The sequence below is a fragment of the Botryllus schlosseri genome, chromosome 5, assembly GCF_051294905.1.
Source record: "Botryllus schlosseri isolate E-star chromosome 5, Bs_hap1, whole genome shotgun sequence".
Lineage (NCBI taxonomy): Eukaryota > Metazoa > Chordata > Ascidiacea > Stolidobranchia > Styelidae > Botryllus > Botryllus schlosseri.
In genome coordinates this window covers 9,625,634-9,647,436 of record NC_137240.1, presented here as the reverse complement: position 1 = coordinate 9,647,436, position 21,803 = coordinate 9,625,634, and the positions used below count along the sequence as shown (strand labels likewise).

General features: G+C 41.3%; 1 protein-coding gene across 1 annotated transcript; it reads right to left on the bottom strand.

The window, feature by feature from the left end:
- Positions 1–623: 623 nt before the first annotated feature.
- LOC145439687 (uncharacterized) lies at positions 624–19,859 on the bottom strand. Its single transcript, XM_080317234.1, has 14 exons — positions 19,287–19,859; positions 13,211–13,304; positions 12,540–12,629; positions 10,561–10,637; positions 10,083–10,174; positions 9,271–9,323; positions 8,777–8,871; positions 8,357–8,450; positions 8,119–8,279; positions 7,802–7,892; positions 7,690–7,731; positions 7,004–7,217; positions 4,138–4,296; positions 624–2,644 (listed from the first exon to the last, which is right to left on the bottom strand). Exons 1-14 carry the CDS (start codon positions 19,487–19,489, stop codon positions 2,457–2,459), a joined length of 1,653 nt encoding a protein of 550 aa, XP_080173360.1. The 5' UTR covers positions 19,490–19,859; the 3' UTR covers positions 624–2,456.
- Positions 19,860–21,803: the final 1,944 nt, after the last annotated feature.

Here is a 21,803-nt window from a genome sequence, read left to right as displayed (position 1 = left end):
CTTCTTGTCCTTCTACATTCTTTGGGTCTGGCGGGCTTGTCTCTTACGACTATAATACAATGGTCAATTGCTCCAGGCCAGTATTCTTTATTATCATTCCGTAACAGCCACGGCCCACTTCTAGGCTTTGGAAGACGCCGCTTAAGCGGACCAGATGGCGACTGTATAGCATAAATCCCATTGATTGCTGTTTTGATCTCAGTACTTCAAACTGAAAGTTTGCATTAAATACGATTAATCCTCGTATAGGTCGCTAAATACGCGTTTAATCGATTCAGGAATCCGGCCCGCCATACTATACATTTTCCCATATCCGGCCGGTCGACTGGAGAAGTTGTCCGCCCCTGGCCTAGATAGAAGTCCAACACTGACATCGTAAGTAGGAATTCTGGGAGTCGTCCACGAACCCGCAACCCCTTCATGCTGAAGCTGTGGATCATACCACTACTATATCTATTTGGGCGGATATTCTGCACTTCTTTCGCTAGCGCTGTCGATATGATTTCACGTGGGTGACTATCGCAATTCTGTGACATACATCAGATCACAAATCGGGAAAAAATGAACGCACCCATTTTCCAAATTACTGCTACATCCCACCGCCGTTATCAACGTCAGAAAGACAAAATTGACATAAATTATATTCACAAAAATTCGGGAAAACTTTGTTACACAACTACAATAAATCGGATATTTCAACAGTGAATATCAGTTGGAAAAGGTAACAAAAGCAAAAATTCAATACTGTTGTAAAAGGGAAACTGATGCGCCGCGATAACCGATCATCTCGCGAAAATTCTGCACTGGCCCGTAGCGGTATTGTGATACATTGAATGCACATGCCGGTTGGTTTCCCATCACGATATTTGTCGATATCGCTGATATATAGCCACGCTAGTTGATTGCTTACGAAGATATTATGACAGGGGAAGGAAGAGTGTTTATATTGGTCTGTAACATCGAGTGGCTCCGGCGATTTAGACGTAGTTGACGCGCCACTTTGAAAAGTCGATATCTATAACATTGACACGATTTCAAGATCCTGGAATTCGTATACTACACATAGGTGGTCAATGTATTCAGCGTTGCTGCTCACGACGAAGTAATGCCGTAAATTTATACTTAGTTACAAGTAGAAGCAGCGGTTTCCAAGACATGTCAAAGATACTTCAAGTGGAAATAGAAATTGAAATCCAGTACGCAGCCCCGAAAAGTAGACTTGGCCTATGGTTCGCATGCTTTTGGCAGCTAATCAGAGATGGCTATAACCATCGAAATGACAAGATGCGTGTCCGCACTATCGCAAAATGACTGACTTACGCTACGAATAGGCACAATCGCCGAAAATATATTCACCAGTTACTGCGATGGCTATTTCACGCGGTTCTCATCACGATGCCACTAGGGTTGCATTTAAAACACTTTATTTAAAACACGTTTTAAACAGTGTTTTGAACAAAGGCCTTAAAAAAGAATTTTGTTTCAAGTTGTGCAATAATGCCATCATTGTTTAAATACTTTCCGAAAACATGTAGATTGGGCATACGGACGATTTACACCCGATAATAGCCGACGTATACGACACGAAATGGTTGGAACTCTCGAAATAGTCAGCTTAACAGCAATTGTACTTGGATGTAGATCATTGATACGGAACGAATGTTCTAATGATGATGACCGCCTACCGTAAAAATGCTGCGTGGCGATGTAGTCCTGGTTAATAATATTTTGGTCCGTATAAGGCAGGGGTTGGAAGCCTATTTCGTCAAAGGAGCTTTAATTACCGTATATTTTCAATTTATCAATGTCAATCGACTATGACGTCACAATTGAACACTCTTGACGTCATGGTTTAAAAAAAACATGTTTTAATCAAGGGCCTTGTTTTAACATGATTGTTTTAAATGCAACCTTCCTACTACACTGCCTTCTAGTTTAAAAATCAAAAGTGGTAAAAGTAGGTAGTTTTTCCTAAAAACTGTTCAGGTGGAAGTGGAAGTTGCCTGAAAACACCACCACGTGAAAAAGCAGTGCGAGTAGACAAAACTTCTCGAATAATTATAAGAAGTAGAAGTACTTCGCGCTGACCACCTCTTATAATGCATTCATTTCTGTATCATTGTACCGCATATCGCACAGCCCAAACCTAGCATACCATCGCATGTTGAGAGATGTGGCGCGTTCAACCAGCGTGGCAGTTACGGCAAAACTAGTAGGTGTAATTGTGCATTGTTTTACCGCTAAGTGCCAAAGTATTCGGTAGGTAGAACTCAACATACAAGTACAAAGCACTTAGCTCAGCCTGAACGGACATTCGCAGAGAAGCGGCAGTAACATGCAATGTAGACTGGCACACGAAAAGCACAATGTCCTAGAAAATATCGCAACGAGAGACATCGCGTCGCCCTGCCGTCTCGGTTTGGCGCGACTTCAGACAGCAGCAGCGACATCTAGCGCTAGAATTGTTCGGTCTTGGGCGGTTTCGGCTTCTTCGATCCCGTCATGGATAGCGACCTTTTGTGACGCGATATAAGAAGACTCCTGCGGTGGTTGGGGTCTCGCACCAGTGTGGAAATGGAAAAATCGTCCTCCATCGCCATGGACTTGCACCTTACCGTTTGCGGCCGACGTCGAACCGTGGATACTGGAAATGAGGAGTGTTATTTTTTATTTTATTACTTGTATTAGATTTATTATTTTCAAATCCTGTTCCCGATACTATATCTTCATATCGTAGTCCAAATCTAAAATTTGGATTCCTTTCCTAACATTTCAAGCAGTGAAACAAACTCTTTCAAATCTACGAAAGTAATTGAGAAATATGATAAATTCTAGGTCATACACATCCAAATCCAGATCGGAAGAAATCGTAGATTTAATTTCAGTCAAAATCTTCGTATACATTTTTCAATTTATAATGTTCCCCGTTTACATCTGCTCAGAAAGGATTTCCATGATTACCATCACCCGATCGAGAGGTTTTTAACTTCAAGTTCTAACTTATTAAGCAGAATTGCTTGGTTTTAATCACGTCAATTTTTTTAGCTTTTGGATATGGTTTGCCAGCAAAATCGTCACAACAATGGTCAAAATATAGTCCTTGTATCGGAAATGAGTGTGGCACTGTGGCTGCATGCTGACGAATACACAAAATACACAAAAAATCGCACATAAGGGGAAGTACTGATCGGAATTGTGGGTTTGTAACGGATATTCATGTTACAATTTTTTACGCAGGAAGGACTATGTGGCAAACTTTTCGACCATTGAGATTCGTCGGGCATCAATTGCAACGTTGGGAGAACAACGGACGTCACAACGCGAAATTCAAGAATTGAGAAGGCGCGAAGGGCCTTTTGCGATTCGTAGGTTTATTAGCAATTTTTATCAGTTCAATACAATGAAAAGATAGGAAGGTGTCGAAACGAGTATTCGAAATTCAACACCCACCTTAGCCTAGGCGATGTAAAGAGGAGGCATGCACTGCACACTGAATCAAAAGTAAAAAAAGATAATATAAAAGACAAGCGACAAAATGAGGTGGCATGTCACGGAAGGCGAGATCGAAAGGTCAGGACTAGTGCTGGGCAAATCGAGTACCTGAGTGATTCGATTCTGAATCACGTATTATGCTTCGAGTCGAGTATTCGAGTATCACTCATTATGACGTCACAACAGAATGCACTATGTTAAAGTTCAAATATGTACCTTTTATGCCACCACAAAGGTCATAATGCTTGGTATTTTTGCGACCATACCGATTTCATTGCACTTCTTGACAATGTTGTGGGATGATCATGACTTCAGAAATGTGTCATTTTCAGAAATGTTCGTAGGTTCGTACTATGTCTCGTATACCGCGACACGGTCAATCAAGGTTTCAAGGCTTCCTCAGTGGAAAATAGTATCAAAACTATAATTCTCGTTATTAAATTAACTTTCAGTTGCGAAGATCGTATAATTTCAGTACTCAGTACTACTCGACTCGAATCATTAAAATCTCTGCTCGATTCAGATTCGAGTGCTCGAATCATTGTGCCCAGCCCTATTCAGGACTCCCCGGGTACTCAGGTCTTTCAGTAATACTGCATCGATTCAGCAGTACATCTTGCTGTATTTTGCTAATATCCCGCTTACCTCTCAGAAAGCTCTTGCCCGGTGACAGTGTCTGCGTTCTCTGTACTGGAGTTGTCTGCGTCTGTTTCGCGTTCTCTTTGGTCGGACTTGAATTCGATCGGGCGGGCGACGTCTTCGTTTCGTCGATATTGTTTTCTCGGGCGCAATTTTCAAAGAATTCTGTCACGGAATATAATTCGTAACTCGAACGGCACAACTAAAGTGCGAGGTTGGAAGATATGAAACCAATACAGGCTACGTACGAAGTTGATGTTTCTTGTGCTATAGTATTGAGCAGATCGATTCGCAATAGCCGGTACTAGGGTTGCATATAAAACAAATGGTTGTTTAAAACACTGTGTTTTAAACAAAGACCTTTAAAAAATTGTCTTTTTCAAGTAGTATAATCATCCTATAATTGTGCAAATACTTTCCAAAAAACATGTTGTGTGAGCCTACAGACAATAACAACCCGATATAGCCAACGTATACGAAATGGGATGGCTGGAGCCCCAAAATAGTTGGTTCAGCAGCTATAGTACGTAGATATTTCGTCAGAGGAGCTATATTTACCCTATATTTGCAATTGTCCATGAAAATCCACTATGTCATCACAATCGAATATTCGTGACGTCATGGCTTTAAAAAACAATAAGAAACATGTTTTAAACAAGGGCCTTGTTTTAAACATTTTTGTTTTAAATTTAGTTTTATAGCAATGCAACCCTAGTCGGTACGCTTTTACGTCGTTCCTTATCAGCGTTGTTAGTATATACCACGCCATTAGTATATATATACCGACTATCTGTAGGGGTGGGTGAATTCGAGTCGTGTATCAATTGTGATGGTTGGAATCGAGAGTCGACTTCCGCGAATAACGAAAATATACGCCTTTACACCGAGAGAGATATATTATCAACGGTATTTTCAAAGTTCCATTTTCACGGCTGGATTATCGAATCCATAGGTTAGCCATATCTCAGAATAAAAACCATGTGACAAATAGCTACGAGTGTGCATGGAAAGACATTTATGATATGACGTGATCGAGCCTCGCAATGGTCACGATACGCCATTACGGTCCAGAAGTACGTAATATCATTGTCGACGTGTAACTGGCAACGCCCTCCACGTAGCCGCTAAAAGATACAACTTTTGAAGTCAATAGTACTGCTATGATAGGGTTGCCATACGTCCGGAATTTCCCGGACATGTCCGGAATTTCACTGTTTTTACTGCGTCCGGGAGGAATTTCCAAAATATGCTCAAATGTCCGGAATTCTGAAGGCTTGAAAAAAGCTCATAAATTTTTTCGTAAATGAACATAGACAAGATTGTTTTTAGGCAGATTTATGAAATTTTTCTTCGCGCTGCGCGCGATTTAGTATCACGTGTCTTCGTTTGGATATCAGAACTACCACCCTCTCAAAAACTGCGATAAAAATATAAAATAGCAATTATTTACAGAAATAAGTCTAATTGTAATCGCAATTACAAGGTAACGGTACATTCACAGAGTCGGTTGAGGCCGTTTGGATACTTTATTCAAATATAGTTTGCCTTTATTCTGGGGTTTACGAAGAGGTTGAACGTAATCAACTTCCAAAATAGGCTGTGAGTATAAATCTGGGCAAATTTGCCGACCATTAATTAGTAATCAGCTGGGCAACGCCAAGTTGGAAATGGAGTCGCGACCATAAAAGGTTGGAAACCGCCGAATGTGCGTTGTTTATGTAGCTCAGTGGTGCAGGCTGATAAATGATCATGTCGGTGTGACATGATCATGACGTACATTTACGCTACTTGCATTTTCGAAGTCGCCATCCTCCACCAGCCGACCGCTAACTCTGATCATGTGGGCGGAGAGAGGATCAAAATTATATAATAATATATGGAAGAACCAATATTATTGACGTAATTCCACAATGCGCGAGAGAGATAGCGTAGTAGTGACGATAAGGGTCCACTAACCGGGCGGCGCCGGTACGATTCGCGGCGGAGGCTTATCTGATCTCCTCTTTCTTCGCCGTAAAAAGCCCAGAAAAAGATCCGACGACAGAAAGCACTCACATGAAATATAACGAACTATAAAAGGCCGCGGCTTCATAAAATGTCAACATCGAAAAGAACTGTGACGTCGGGCACTATAGGCCTTTCTGTTCATTACAACGCATTGTGTCTTATCGCATTGTAGGTTACCTTGTATGTCTTGTTCAGATAAAAAAAAAAGTATCCCAACGATACATTATTATCATTATCGAAGAATATTGGTACTCCGCATTCTTCTGTAATTTATTCAAATCATTTACGACCAGATGCATGTAGTAAGCCCTAAGAAGTTGCATCGTTTACCGTACGGTGGGCCGATCAGTGTTTATTTGTGCGGGAGTGAGGCGAAAAAATGTGTCTTCGACCGTGGTTACAACTTACAACACACAGCCACATACTCCTGAACCGGATCGTGACCACCTCAAGTCGATAGACAAAGCTTTGCTTGTATGACGCCATCTTGATCGAAATGTGCTCATAACTCATTTAAAATCCACTAGTGGGCGCTAAAGAGCGTCCGGAATTGGGGTCACAAAAATATGGTAACCCTATGCTATGACATCTTAGTCGGTAGTACTCAGGCACTCCACTTGCAAACGACTGATCACGCTACTCGATTTTCCCATCCCTAATGATCATTGATCACATTATTCCCAGCTGAGTCGCGGCTACGAACATATATGGTAATGGTGTCATAATGTTCGAAAGTAGGCATAATACGCCGTTTTAGACACCGTTAGGGCGTGCTAGAGCGCGCAACATCAAGATTGCTGCAGACATGTAGGGTAGGCCTGCCTGTCCTATTGCTGTCTGTGGCAAATGCGTACATAGACTATACCTCTTAAACTTTTAACATCGCGCATTATTTGTTCGTTGCTGCTGCCTTCGTCGTTCGCTTCGCTCGAGCCGTCGGCATCCCGTTGCGTGCCCTCGTCGGAAGATTGACTCTCCACGATGTGGATGTTGTACAAAGCTTTCACCTCAAGTCGCTTCAATGCGGACCTGCATTCTTCGAGTTCCCGCTGGAGCTCCATCCGTGCAACCATTTCTTCCTGGTTGAATGTTACGTTTATAAGCAGTGTGGTAAGTAGGCTAAATATTCGCTCTTATTTCAACATGGACAGAATTACGTTGACTTTAGGAGCAGTTTTGGGGACGCCTAAGAAAACACTATGTACTTGTAAATTCCATCAACTTTCCCGAGGTTTTGCACGGTCGAAATTGCGAGGAACACGGGTGATTCAAATCTGTCCTCGTTAAATGTGTACCTCAATATAAACGACTCGTCGTAAAGCCTACCTCGTTAAGTAGGCTACTTGGGCACAGGAAATTCATTATGGATGGCGGAAGAAGAAAAAGGCCATAGAAATTATGCAATACTCGGGCGTCGATGGTTTATGGTCTAGTTAGGGCCCATACTAGAAATTCCAAACATCACATTTTTCGTGTGAATGACATCATATCCACAGTGACGTCAGAGCAGTAACATCGAAATGAATGTAATGTGATAATGACAATACGTACCTTCAAGTTCCTTTCGGCAGTCTTTTTCTCGTCCGCGAGATGCTGTAAAGTATATCGGTATATTTTTCTGTGGTTCGGCGAATGCTCGGACGCTGCACGGCCACTCGCTCACCTGGATTTCGCTTTTTAATTCCTCCGCCTCTATGGAGATGGCTTCTCTCTCCTGCAAGAGGTCTTTGGACATTCGCTGGTTCTCTTCCAATCTGAAATTGCAAACGATGTTTGACTTTATATTTGACGGGAAGTAGCAGAATGTTAATGGGGACGCTATGCTTTTAGCATCACTTTCATTCAGTACTACATTTAAAAAGTCATCACTCTATCAAGAATGAAGGACCACCATTGTGGAACAATATTTCGATAGCAACCCGACAGTCCACGATAGATATGCACGTCGTAATCGCGCATATCTGAAACCGCCTTACTGACTTTTGTCGGATTTCTTCCTTGTCCTTTTCGAGCACGATGGCTTTCTCTTCGATAATCGCTAGCTGGCGCGCGAGTTCGGCGTTTTTCTCTGCGGGATTATCCGCTTTCGCTTCGTGGTCTTGAAGCTTCTTGATGATTTCTGCTCTCTCGTTCGACAAGGTCTGTCAATGCGAATCGCGCGTAATCAAACCGCATAAGTTAACGAGGTATTCAGTGTACGAGAGATCAATTGGCTTACCGTTAAGTTATCGTGAAGTTTGTCGGTTTTTGCTTGCATCTCGGCTCGTTCACTTTCCAACGTCTTGCTCGATTCAATAGCTTTTTCAAGTTCACTGAAAAAGTCAGATGATATGGTGTATTAGCCGACGCTCGCTATTACACAACAGTCATTTGACCAGATTAGATCTATAATTGAATTATTTCTTTAGAGACCCAGAATAAGTATCAAGGGCCAACGAATATACTTCGTCGACTGTAGAATTACTGATTGCATGCAGCCCAACACACGGGTAGTAAGATCATGCTACGAATGCTATACCGGGCTACTATATTCGTATATCGTAGGCCCCGGCTATACGGATTACGTAAAATAGACTCATCTCCTTTCTATACGCGTAGCAGAGTCCTATCCCCCAGTAAAAGCCTATGTTTGAAATACCTTTTCACATCTTCGTGGGCATCCTTCAAATCTTCCAGCATATCTTCAATCCTTGCGTTTTCTTCCTCAAGCTCATGGTTGAATTCTTCGAGAGCCTGTCGCAAGCAAAGGTAAAGTGAATTGTGGGTGAACAATATGCATGACAAGTGCAAATCACGGTGTATATATTGCTTTTATGTAAAGACATATACCCTACTTTGTTGAAATTCCCAGAGGACGCCAAAGTAGTCATCGTTGCTACTCAATTATACCAGTAGCCGTAGCGATTTCCAAGTAAGTAAAAAAAGTAAGTATTCTAGGCCTACTTCTGCCTTAAACCTGAAAACTGGTAAGTAGAAGTAGAAGTAGCCTAAAATCATGACCACTTGAGTACGCAAGTATGCAAAAGCTACTTGAGTACTCCTCAAAAGTAGAAGTATTTCGTTACTAACCACCTCAAGAAATTACACATGTCAATAAGAATGATACGGAACCAGAATATAACGTTATCTCACCACCCTGAGTTCTCTTTCGTTACCAAGTTCCTCTGCTTCGCTAATGAATTTGTCTGTAAACAACATTTCAGAGAATCAGATAACAGAAGTTTGAGTGCGTGTGCGGGAAAACATTAGCGGGTCGTTTCAGTAAGAATTTTGCAAAGTTGGAAAGCAAAGTTCAATGAAACCAGGGGCGGCTGGGGAATATCTCAAGTTCAGTTCATGGACACGCACACAAAAAAAACTGCGTTTAATAGGATTGATATATGGCGCTGGGGGATTCTTTAAAGAGATGTTTGATTAGTTTGAACGGGCATACGATACATCGACAAGTGATCATGGAACACATTTATAAATTCTAGGGAATCTCGCAACACGCAACGACGGCTAATATTGACACGGCGAGTACACACTCTACAAGGCGAACGCAAACGAAAGTAGTTGGTACTACAAGACTTGATATATGGCCAATCAATCCAGAACGCAAACATTTGAGGACATTTAACTCCGGTAGCAGAAAAGTATTCATCTGTTACCATTGGTGCAAGACTGATGAAATTGCAATTGGTGTATTAACCCGCATGGCGATCCATTGGTATGTTTGTAACATTCTCCCTACCAATGTTGCGATTTAATGAAGCTATCACTCATGATTGATTACTTGGATGAAATGAGGCTAAACCGGACATAAAATGCTCCATTTATTATCAAAGAATATAACAACATTATAATACTGTGGTTTACGATAGCATATGCAAGCGCAGGCGAATCACAAGATGCATCACAAGATCCACACGGGTGACTGATTAGTATGAGAAAGTTCGTCATACCGACGTATTCCTGTCGCTCTCTAGCCAGCTGCAAACTTTGCTCCTGCAGGGACTTGATCATCTTCTCCGAGAGTCCTGTGTTTTCACTAGTGCTGAAGAGTAATGAAAGAGGATTTAGTCCAGAAGTAGTTCGATGTGATATTGTGATTCCGAAGCATTGGCTGTGCATGTGGAATGTGCAAGTGCATGGCCGCCATTCGATAACCATGCTATTTTCTCTCTGCAGACATTATAGTCATCCTTTGATATGTTTACGACTAGGAGCTTAATGCAACCAAACACTTCAAATGCTTGTTTAACCACTATTCATGTTTCTCGGCAGTCATTTTGAAGCATTGTTGGACTGTTTCTAGAAATGTCAACCAATCTAAGGATTGTGGATTACATATCCATATTCCACATACGGATGCAGTGTAATAGTCAACCTCCTCCATATTAGTATCGTGTGTGCAGGAGAAAAAGTACTTGGTGAATTTACATTTTGGTAGCTTCATCCATCGCTCTAATCCATTTCTTGCGACTTTGTTCGTCGTCGGTGGCCACGCAGACTTCCAACTGTCGACGTAAAAACATAAGAACAGTTTTGTCTCTTCATATCTAACGATAGCGGAAAATAATCGTACGATGGCTACTGAAACTACAAAATGAGTTCATTTCACCAAGAAAATTGCGGCTTTTCGATATTCTTAAAATCTAACTGCAACGAATTTTGTCGCGAAATAGGCCAATACTTGAGACATTTCCGATCTTCTAAGCCTAATTGCTATAATTTACATTGATGTGAAGACTCATTATATCAGTGGCACTGCTTGTGATTCAAGCCATATTACCCAGGAATGCCGACCAGAGGTATATAGCAGATGTCGCCATTTATGGCCAATTGAGCATTGCCATTGATTCCGTGAAATTATCGGTGTCGGGCAGTGCAATGGATATCGTATACTCGCAATCGCAACTATACCATACAGATTACGGACCTTCCTAGCCAGAAGCATCACCAAAACAGGTGTTCGGCACTGCCATAAAATTAACTTATAAAGTGTAGTGTCCGTGAATTGGTAACTCGAACGGGGATACACAGTACGAAAAGCCACATTTCAGAGGATATATTCGAGCCGCAATAGCGGTGCTTGAGAATTCATTATTCAAGAAGCGAATTTCCATACTCACAACAATATTTAGCATTATTGTGGACGCACAAGGATGCCTCAAGCCGTCTTGGTAGTTGGTAGGTCTACGACAGGAGTGTCATACATACGGCCCGCCAGACGGTTTTATCCGCCCGCGAAGCAATTTTGAGTAGATTGAAAAATGCGTGTATTACCGGGCATATTTCTAGCAGCAAATGTTGGTATTTTTAGTAAGAAATACTTCCGTTAAATAATCCCTCACGACAGCAAATGTAAAGTATGTTCATGTTCATGTTCATATGCCATAACCATCCGACAGCGGTGTTGTGATTTCGCTTCAGTCACCACTAGGAACAAGTCATTCACGTTGACACCCAATCTCGAGAAGGCAAAAAAAGTGCCTACAGACTTCCGAGTTTTATGGGGAAAGGGACCTAAATCGCCGATGCGAAACCTATATATGCAGGTTATATGGAGAATATAATAATTACACGGAAATATAATTCAAAGGCAGGGCTGACGCCAGAATCCGACAGATTGAAAGGGTGCATAGAAATATGACAACTCATATCATCGTAAGAGCCTCTTTTTTATAACTATATTCAACCCCCCAGTCATCGCATTATTGCCATAATTCAATAGTTTGCGAATAGAAGTGGAGCAAGAATAGAACCCCTATGATCCGTAATATGATGTGATAATGATAATATGATAATGATAATAATAATAATATGATGCCTACTATCGCGTGTATCGGCTTGATAATAAAGTATTCAAATTAAAACAATGGCACGAGTTCTGAGGTAGTATTTTGGAATCATTTGACTGGTGCGTACCGTGAGCAATCTGAAGGTTTGAATACGGCCTGCGATACCAGTAGAGTTTGACACCCCTGGTCTACGATATCATTAGGATTACCCTCACTACCAATGCAACATCTTGTAAAAGTGATCTGCATAGGGCATATGTAATTTGTATTCGTGGAATAACTAATGGACAAAATTAGCTCTACATGTACATAATGTTGGAAAGAGTAGGCTACTTACTATACTACCATTTAAGTGCCATCAGGTACACGTATGCACATGCACAGTTGTATGAGCTATGACTGCAAATAGAATATATATACAAACTTAGCACAGCGTTAAAGACGTTCCGTTACTCGCCTGGAATACAATATGCAACGCATTCAGCGCATGATTGGTGAAACAGAAAGAATTCCTAGTCAAGTTATCAAGCCTCGCACGCCTTTATTGACACCGATTGTGAAATACAGAACTACCGACCGAAAAACCTCAATATACAAACGCAACCCCCGAAAACCTACCTTGAGTTCCGTATTTCTTATGTTGATACAGTATGGCATTCCTGGCAACGATAAGTCCTCAATGAAACAGTTTCCGAGCGGTATGATGCCCTGAAAATAAACGCAAAGTATTATTTGCACGTCGCATCGGCTGTGCACTGCACAGTGAGTACCAGGACCATCGTGCTTGGAATCAGAATTTGAACCGAACTTGCGTTAACACGAGTCAGTCGACCTCTCGACTGCATTCGTAGCCGATGTCGTGTTTTACCCAGATAGAATGAAGTTTAAATCTGGTTTGAGCACGTTCCTCGCAATGGTACATTGGAAATATATATTGAGCTTATAATCTCATGTCCAACCTCAAAACACATCGAGTACGTTTCATACCGATACCACATTCTCTATCAATGACATCCATATGCAGTGTTTGTCAGTCATTTGGAAATGGCCATTACACATTCTGAGTCAATACAATGATACACCAGTGCGGATCACAAGCTGCAATATACAAGCCATCAATATTGCATTCTGTTGATATCATGTCACATCAAGATTTTTGGGAAATTGTTGATTGTAATATAACAATACCTATGGGAATGCGCGACAGCCGACATTATCGACGCTCACCACAATTCAATTAAATCCTACCAGGATTGATACAGACTGTAGCTCGTATTTCGTGTACTTGCCTTGGGATGAATGTTGAACTGTCCTTTCGTTTCGTAAGCCTTCTTTTCTGTCTCCGCGTAGTATAGCAGGAATCCCTCCTTGATCATGAAGAACCTGCGACATAGTGAAAGTACTGTACAGTGTGTAGACCAGTGGTTCCCAACCTTTTTCGGCTCATCGCCCCCTTTTCAAACTCCACACCGATCATCGCCCCCCAAATATTGGGGACCGAAAAATGGGTATACAGACTGAAATCACCGGCGAGTTGACCAAGAAAAAGGGTCAAAATTTCGGCTCGGCCTCGAAATTTCAGTTTTCCAGCTAAATTTTGGTGAGTTGACTAACAAAAAGGTGATTTCTCCGACTTGACTCCCAAATAATCGTAACAGCACTTCGTCAGCCCCTTCCCCAATACGTTGGTCTTGACCCCCTCCATAGGACAATAAAGCAAACTTCTGCACCCCTCAGATCCAACTTCCCCGATACCTCTTTGCCGCTACTTCTCAGCACAAATTGTTTGACTCTTCAGTTGATCGGCTTAATTCGCGCGGAGCGCGAAAAAATTATGTCATTCATGATTAAATCGGTCAATATGATCGGGAATTGCATATATATTGCTGTCAATTTTTTATCCTCTCTCTCCTCATGTATCTAGATTTACCAGTAAAGCTGAGTGAGGTATCTTAGAAAATGTAGGGTCCGTAAATAATATTTGAACATATTCGGGCGGACTCCGTTACGTAATGACATTTCGTGGCCTGTCTGCTATGTCAAAAGACATTCAAATCGCCCATACGTACTGAACTAAAAGACGCACACGATTTCAAATTGGTATTTCTGCACTGGCAATTAATTTTTCTCTGCGAGATGGCATTTTTTTGTGGGGTTCTGATTGCCAGGACAGGGAGATTTGGCGCCAGCCATTTAGGCGCCTAAGGACAATTAAACATATATGTATATCGTATATATATCGACGTCGGTCAGCATAAAGGCAGGCCTTTTCCGCCAAGGTTTTCTCGTTCTGGCATTCTTCTCGCATGTTACATGGCCTGAAACTACATATGTCTTGGTGCGTCATGGTGTGATAATAGCTGACGCCGAGATGCCCATTTCTATACCTCGTGCGTATTATTTCTTGGAGGAAGGGTATCCAATAAGTAACAAATATGTGACCAGGAAATGGCGCGCAGCGCGAAATTTTTTGAAAAATTTGTTTAAATTTCCAAAATAATACTCTATAATTATTGTTAATTCGCGAAAATATTGTGGGCCCCCTTAGAGCTCAGGCCCCCCATCCCAATTGGGGGTTTATGTGTGGCAGTTACGGTCATGGACGCCAATATAGCCATTTCAACGCGCCATCGCCCCCCTATCGCCCCCTTCGTCCGTTTTCGCCCCCCTATCGCCCCCTTGGCTATTTTCGCCCCCCTGGACCGACAAATCGCCCCCTGGGGGGCGATATCGCCCACGTTGGGAACCACTGGTGTAGACTGTAGACTGTCTGGTTGTCTCTACTCGCTATCGTTCATTGCGAGTCATGAAGGAGTTGTTCTACTTTACTGATAGCTTTAGCACGCAATCTTTGAAAAAACACGGCTCGGGATCAATCCACAACACAACACACTATTAAGATATTATGAATGCGTGCACAGTCGGCCGCATAGAATAGAATTGACGATAACGTGAGTCCAGTTTGTGCCTTACGCTAAATGCGCCCTTGAAAGGCATGATCAATCCAACGTGGTTCGATATGATATTTTAAATCAACCAAAAGCTTGCCAGCAGGTAATTAACGAAAAATAGCATGAATTATTTAATCCTCAATTCGCGGACGGATAACCAGATGATTTTTACATTGATATATCCGATTCGAGAATTTATCCTAGTTTTCTAGTATGGGATTCTTGGGCCATGTGTGTAACCCATGGAATTTGATTCCGTTAATTTGCGCTTTGCGTACGTTTGACATCACACAGTGTACCGTATTTCACGCACAAGTACAGTGCGCATCAGTGGTACTTAAGCTTTTTCATCGAGCGTCTTGTTGAGAGGTTTCCGTGGTGTGGCGTCTTCATATTACAAGAAATAGTAAAGACAGTAGAGGGCATATCGGCGTCTAGCTGGGGATGTTCAAGTCCGGGTCGGGTTCACAATTGATTTCAGAAGATATATGGTCCTTGAGTCGCTCCAAATGACTAATACAATAGTATAATCATCGACACAAATTTTGTACCAGTGTCCTGGCTAACTTCACGCAGCCATATTAACCTCCCTCACATTGGATTTAACTTCGGGAATAGAGACAATATACTGCACCCTGTTCTCAACTTCAACGTATATGTGCTCCAAACAAAATAATCCATATTATACAACATTGTTGTTACCGAACTTCGAATATTTACTGAATCATTCGTCAATTTTTCCAATTCCATGATGCTTAGCTCATCCATTCGGCCAGCAAGCTTCAAAGCAGGTCTGCTTGAGACGAAAATAAAGTCTCACGCAAAAAAGTGGCAAAGGGTCACATTTCTGGATTTGGACAGTCGACACGTTAAGACAGTTTAATGAGAAAATTCGGATAAAACTGTGTTTAACGTGACTGCGCGGCCTCAAATTACGCGCGCAAAGCATGTAAACCACATTTTACATAACGTATATTGCCCGCTGTATTTTTGGAAACATAGTTCAACGTGTTTTTCGTGCGTATCGCGACGATTGACGAACAATCTAGACCAGTGGTTCTCAACCTTTATGTCTTCGCGGACCCCTTTCGGGCCGTCATGGACCCCGCGCACCCCCACGAAGTTTGAGTTCAAATTTAGCTCAATTATCGTGCAATCGTCATCTATCTTGTGCCATTGATACCTGTAGTCTTAATGATGAATTTTTCTTGCTGTACATTTAATATGGCATCCCTATGCCATCAACCAGAGATGAGATAAGAGAAAAAGCGGTCAAGCACGAGTGATATGGTCAATTGGTCATGCACAGTTAGGTAAAACATGACGTCATACCTTACTACTCAACAGGGAAGCATCATCATGATACATACAATAACCCACGTAACAAAAAATCAAAATGACTTTTTTCTTGAAAAATAAGACCATACTAATCATGTAGAAATTGGGTTGACTTCTATTTTTTCAAAGCGAATTCCGCAACTCCATTTTTTGAAATGAGTGATCGTGTCTTGAAAATCCGCGCCTTCGATTTGACATGAACGAGTGCCAAAATCCATTTCCACAAATATAGATGGTGGCGAATGTAATAATAACGCGGAACGCTTCCGACGGCACATTTGGGTACGATCGCCACAAATTGACAAACAAGCCTGGTCATTTTTATCTAACAGCTTATCTTAAAGTTATTATGGAAAAAATGGTTATGCATCACAGGACAAAACGCATTTTTGTAAACATTTCGAAGTCACCGTGATTGACCTTACTCCTCCAATTTTTCTTTCTCACAATCCCCAATAAAACATTTCCAAACAGCAAAATGTTTGTATCAGTGGGCTATTGGCAATTTAGCAATTAAAATGAGTCTGCACTACTGCACAGTAGGATATGTCGTCTCAGACGGCCATTCTGCGATTTGAGCTCTGGAGTTTTACTAGTAATGAAGCGACTCTGCTTCGTGATTTTCCGAATTAAAAAAAGTACAAATTAGGTTATCAAATATTTTGAGGCTTCGCGGATCCCCTGAAAATGCTTCGTGGACCCCCGGTTGAGAACCGCTGATCTAGACATTCGACAATTGTGGCCAAAAACACATTTCCAATTATTATATTAGTATTGTGATACAGTATCATTCTTCGGCGCCCACATATCGTCCCAGGACCGCACTCAGTATGTCCAGCTCCCCCGTGAGAGCGGTTTAGTAAGCACCGGAGTATATTGTACAGCATATTCAACTACTTGTAACCTTGTAATCGAATCAAGATAGCACTGTATTGCCGAAAATGGTTTTCACACGTCAAGCACGCAGGACATCATTACAGAGAGATCAGGCCATACGAGATAAGGGATTCTTTGTCGCGTTTATGCACGCGTCATCAAGGATCCGGTTAGCTAGAAGTGGATCAATCGAGAACAGACAGGTGGGAGATACAGTTTCTGGAATAGCTTTTTACACCAGTTGAGCGGTGTTGATTTGTATAGGTATTACAGTACGCTCGTGATAATGCGGCCGCCTGAATTCAAAGCAACCGAAAATAGCGGTGACTAAGTCATTTCTCTGTTAGTGTGAATTTAGAGATTGCAATAAGTGCCCGAAATTTCAAAGGCGATTTACAATAAATACCTTGTCTTATTTCTTTTTATCAACCACACAAATGGTATTCTATATTCCGTATGGATGGACTATAATTATCCCCGATATATATGTTGCATAAGCAACGAAGTGTTGTGACGGTAACTGTGATTTAAACAGAGGTTCAATAGGCATTTTTCAATTCACCATAGGGGTGGATAATCACAAGGTTTTATATAGTCTCGTCAAGTTTGTAGACGCGGGATAGGGGTACCTCTACTGCTGTAAAGACCTCAATGATTTCCCAGTGGTTGTGGAATTAATACGGTTGATGAATATACAGTAATATTAATCATCAATTGTTCAGAATCTTACGTTATTTCAGGATAACAAAATAAAGCATGGACCTACTCCAGTCTGTCTTATCATTAAACACATTTGCGTGACCAAAACATAATTAAAAGCATATCTTTTGTACTTGACAAACGAGAAAGCGAAAATGTTTATTCCAGGCATCGAAACACATTGAAAGAAGGAAGTATAGCTCAGGTATATAGAAACATGAAGCCTAGATGTAGCTGCACGACATTACTACTTTAACCTACCAGCCAAAGGGAAATACAAGGCGAGAAGTATCACAGAAAAAGCATGAAATTCACGCCGTCCTGTCGGTGTCCGTGCACTGGTGCACAATAGCCTACATTACCGCATATATCACGAGAGTGATATCACGCCGTTTTCTCAGTAATGTTATCAGGATGTGTCGAAGTAGAAAGGTTGACTCCTGCAACCCGAGACACCTTCTGTATGATTCCGGGTTTATTTGAAATGACATCCCTACAGATTAGGACTCGCAATTTAACACGTCCTTGAATAGTAGGGCGTATTTTGGTATGCAGAAGATGGGTCAGGGATTTTACTGACCCGAATTTTACAACGCATACAAAGCAGAACGCGACACACCAAGGAAATGTAGTTTTGGTGCCATCACACAATTGATAATAGATTTGTATGGATTTAAGGTCATTACAAACACAATTTGTCGCCGCAAAAACCTGATAGACGAGCAATTTTGCAGAAAATAGCATCGTGCGACTGACGTAATCGGCGAGTATGGCATTCCATAGTCGACTGTACTTATCGAGCCTGTGCTTTTCGACTGGGAAAAAATTTACCCGTATCGTGTCAATATCAAACGCATACAAAATTTATGGATGGTAAAATCTCATTTTGCAGTAGTCTACACAGCTAAATGACGGCAAACAATCATTGGTCTACAAGCAACAGCGTTACCGTAACGATAATAATTTATGAGGAAATGCCGCGATAATTTACTTCAGGCGAGTCTCACGCTTTATTGATACATAGAAGCTATTGTAAAATACATGTTATTTTTATGGGGCACTGCGGTCGTAGAAACAGCCGTCGTTCTGTTCTCGAAGTAACATCATATATGTTTATTTCCGTATTCTATAACTGCAAATCGGTCATGCTTTTGCTGATTCCTTTCAAGTGTGCGATTGTTTTTATTTATAGAGTTTCTTACGCAAGTTGAGGTCAGCACGAGCACGCTATTCATTGTTCAGTATGTCATACTACAAGACTCGGTAGTTCTGATCACCGAGGGACGCGGACATGACATCCGCATCTCTATTCCGGTATACATATTGATCTATTCCACTAACATGCAACACAAAATGAATATGGTTGTGTTTTACAGTAAAAACACTTGACGGCTAAAGGGCATTATAAAATAGGGCATTATAAAATTTGCAAACACACTATCGCAACCGAGGAAACCTATATGTGACTACGTGATAAATCTGTACGTTCCAAGATACATACCTTCGTGACCACCTCGCCGATTGATGCCCGAACGGCTTCTTCTGCATTATCCCGTACATCTGTGCTGTCTTGGTAGGGGAATCCGTATTACCGTTCACGTTCGTATCCAATGATCCAGCATATCCAGAATCAACGGTGCTGTTTGACATGCCCGACTCGCGACGAGTTTTGAACCAACTATCCATCACGCGAATGACAAGCATGTAAATTCTGCAGCGTCGATAATAAATCTCACTCTTGCCGCCGGAGTGGTCGTATCTCTTTTTGTTTCTTTGTCGAGCGCGCAGGCGATGAACAACTCGTCATTCGCGTCGATGTAATGAATAAAGTATGATGTGCCGTATGGTATGCGAGTGTGTACGGTGTACGTATGTTAGCTTCCGCTGCTGTTAACCTTAAATAAGAGAGAATTGCAATTGTTAGTCGAAAAATCTAATTGAAGCTGTTGACAGATCGGTTATGATCATCTAATTTTTGTACCTATTTTCATTTGTACTACACTTAAAAAGCCTAGAAACACAGCTTTTGGCTGTCACGAATTTCTCGCCATTAATAGCAGATCAATTTATTCTAATACAATGAGTCCATTATATCACGTCCCGCATTCTGTCTAAAATATTCAGCCGGGAACAGTGATTAAGATACGCCAGCGACCTTACTAATCGGAGCAACTGAGCTCTGGAAAATCATTACAAATTAGGGAATTAAGACTTGCACAATGATATGACGTAAGGAATGGATATTTACAGTGAAGTCATACTAATACATGAATATGCATGAATTCATGAGGTTCATAAGGTACATGAACTCGCTTACACACCAGATCCCTCATTGTAGAGAGAGTCACTTTATTATTATTATTATTATGAAAAGTACTAACAAAAGTACAAATACAGTTGCATGTATAAAATAAACGTGATGTATTCGGTAACGATAATCAATATTCCACATCCAGTTATTTGTTGTATAGGGGTCTACGATATTCGTATATCGTAGGCCCCGGTTGAATGTTGCACTATTGCCTACTTAGTAATGTATCTCTTTTACCTGCCGCGCTCTCGGTGACGTTTATTATTGTAGTTACTTGCCACTATTACGTAACAGACCACTATCCTTTCCTCAATATAAATGCGTCTACTCACATTTACGCGTATGAACTATGAACAATAACGCTCTGGTTGCTGTCAATAATCTCTGCTGCAAAAGTGCGTCACAAAATAACGTACTCTTCGAAAAGCTTGAGGCTTCCTAACGCGCACTACGCCAGTCCTATACCAGACCATCTGCTTCTAATGTTAGCGTCGGTACATCAGGGAATGCTATGAGTACAAAGGATATCTGCTGTTATCTTTATGCCTATACCTGGTATTAGCGTGAGATCAGATGGTGAATTCGTATTAGACTGCTTAGTATATTTTATCACAAACTCTTCGGAGATATATAGTTAAACAACAACGCATCACACTATTCCTGCGCTAGGGCCGATGGGCTTTTCAGCTACCGACGTATACTGGAATACCATCAAAATCGATTACCGGGAACTACGATTTCTTAAGGATAGTCGTAACAATTCCTCGCCTATACTACTCTATACTGGAGTCATAATCGATGGCGGGCGCGTATTAAGCATGCCTGGGAAAATGATTCATATCTCAACGATTACAATATCATTCAACGCAAATCATGGTGTATAATACATCCTTGTACGCATTGAAGTGCGTCCTGTCAACCGCTTGATGGGGGCCACCACCGGAAATATCACGATCACCAGACATTTGATGCGTGTCATAGTTCGAAGGGAAAGTGCCCTGATGTTTCGTTTATCAGAACATTTTCGAAGTAATCTCGCATCAGTCGGCTGTACAATACAATTACGATCTTATCATCCATCTATTCTGTAGGATATCGGAATTATAGATATAGTATTCGTCACCTGACTTTGAAATATGATTACTCGTGCCGTAGGCATTTATAACTATACTCAGCTATTATATAACCGCTGGCGTTTGAATATTGCGATACCAACAATTGACGTAAAAGAAATTTTAAGGCTTTATATATATCCTTGAAAGTATGCACTGGTCTATTACAAGTCAATGCAATACATTCATCGTAAATATTTGGGTTCCTTATCCATTACAGAGAACTCCCTTACCCTGTCCGTCCAACCACAGACCTACGTTCTACATCCGCGACTGTAACTTACACAAAAGCGACCTCGATACAGAATAATTCTCGTAGCATTTCTATATCCCTAAAGGATATTTACGAGTTTAAATATATATATATATACTTCCTGTGTATTTACCTACCTATTACTTGAATATAACTATAAATGTGATTTAACACGAAACGAGATGTTTCGATGTCTCTCAGTATATGATGTAGTTATGTACACATTACCGGGAGTTCCACTTACTAATATACTCGATGGGGATGTCCTACAGCTGCTGGCTATACTTAGATTGTCAACTTTGAGCAAACAAGGTTGTTTGTAGCTGTTCTAATCAAGACGCG

Bases quoted from the DNA above. Each gene is read 5' to 3' on its own strand.
- LOC145439687 (XM_080317234.1), bottom strand. From the start codon at position 19,489: ATGCTTGTCATTCGCGTGATGGATAGTTGGTTCAAAACTCGTCGCGAG. The intron at 13,305-19,286 runs GTATGTATCTTG...ACTATGTCGCAG, and splicing joins TCGGCGAGGTGGTCACGAAG to GTTCTTCATGATCAAGGAGG. The intron at 8,872-9,270 runs GTGAGATAACGT...TGCTTGCGACAG, and splicing joins ACGAAAGAGAACTCAGGGTG to GCTCTCGAAGAATTCAACCA.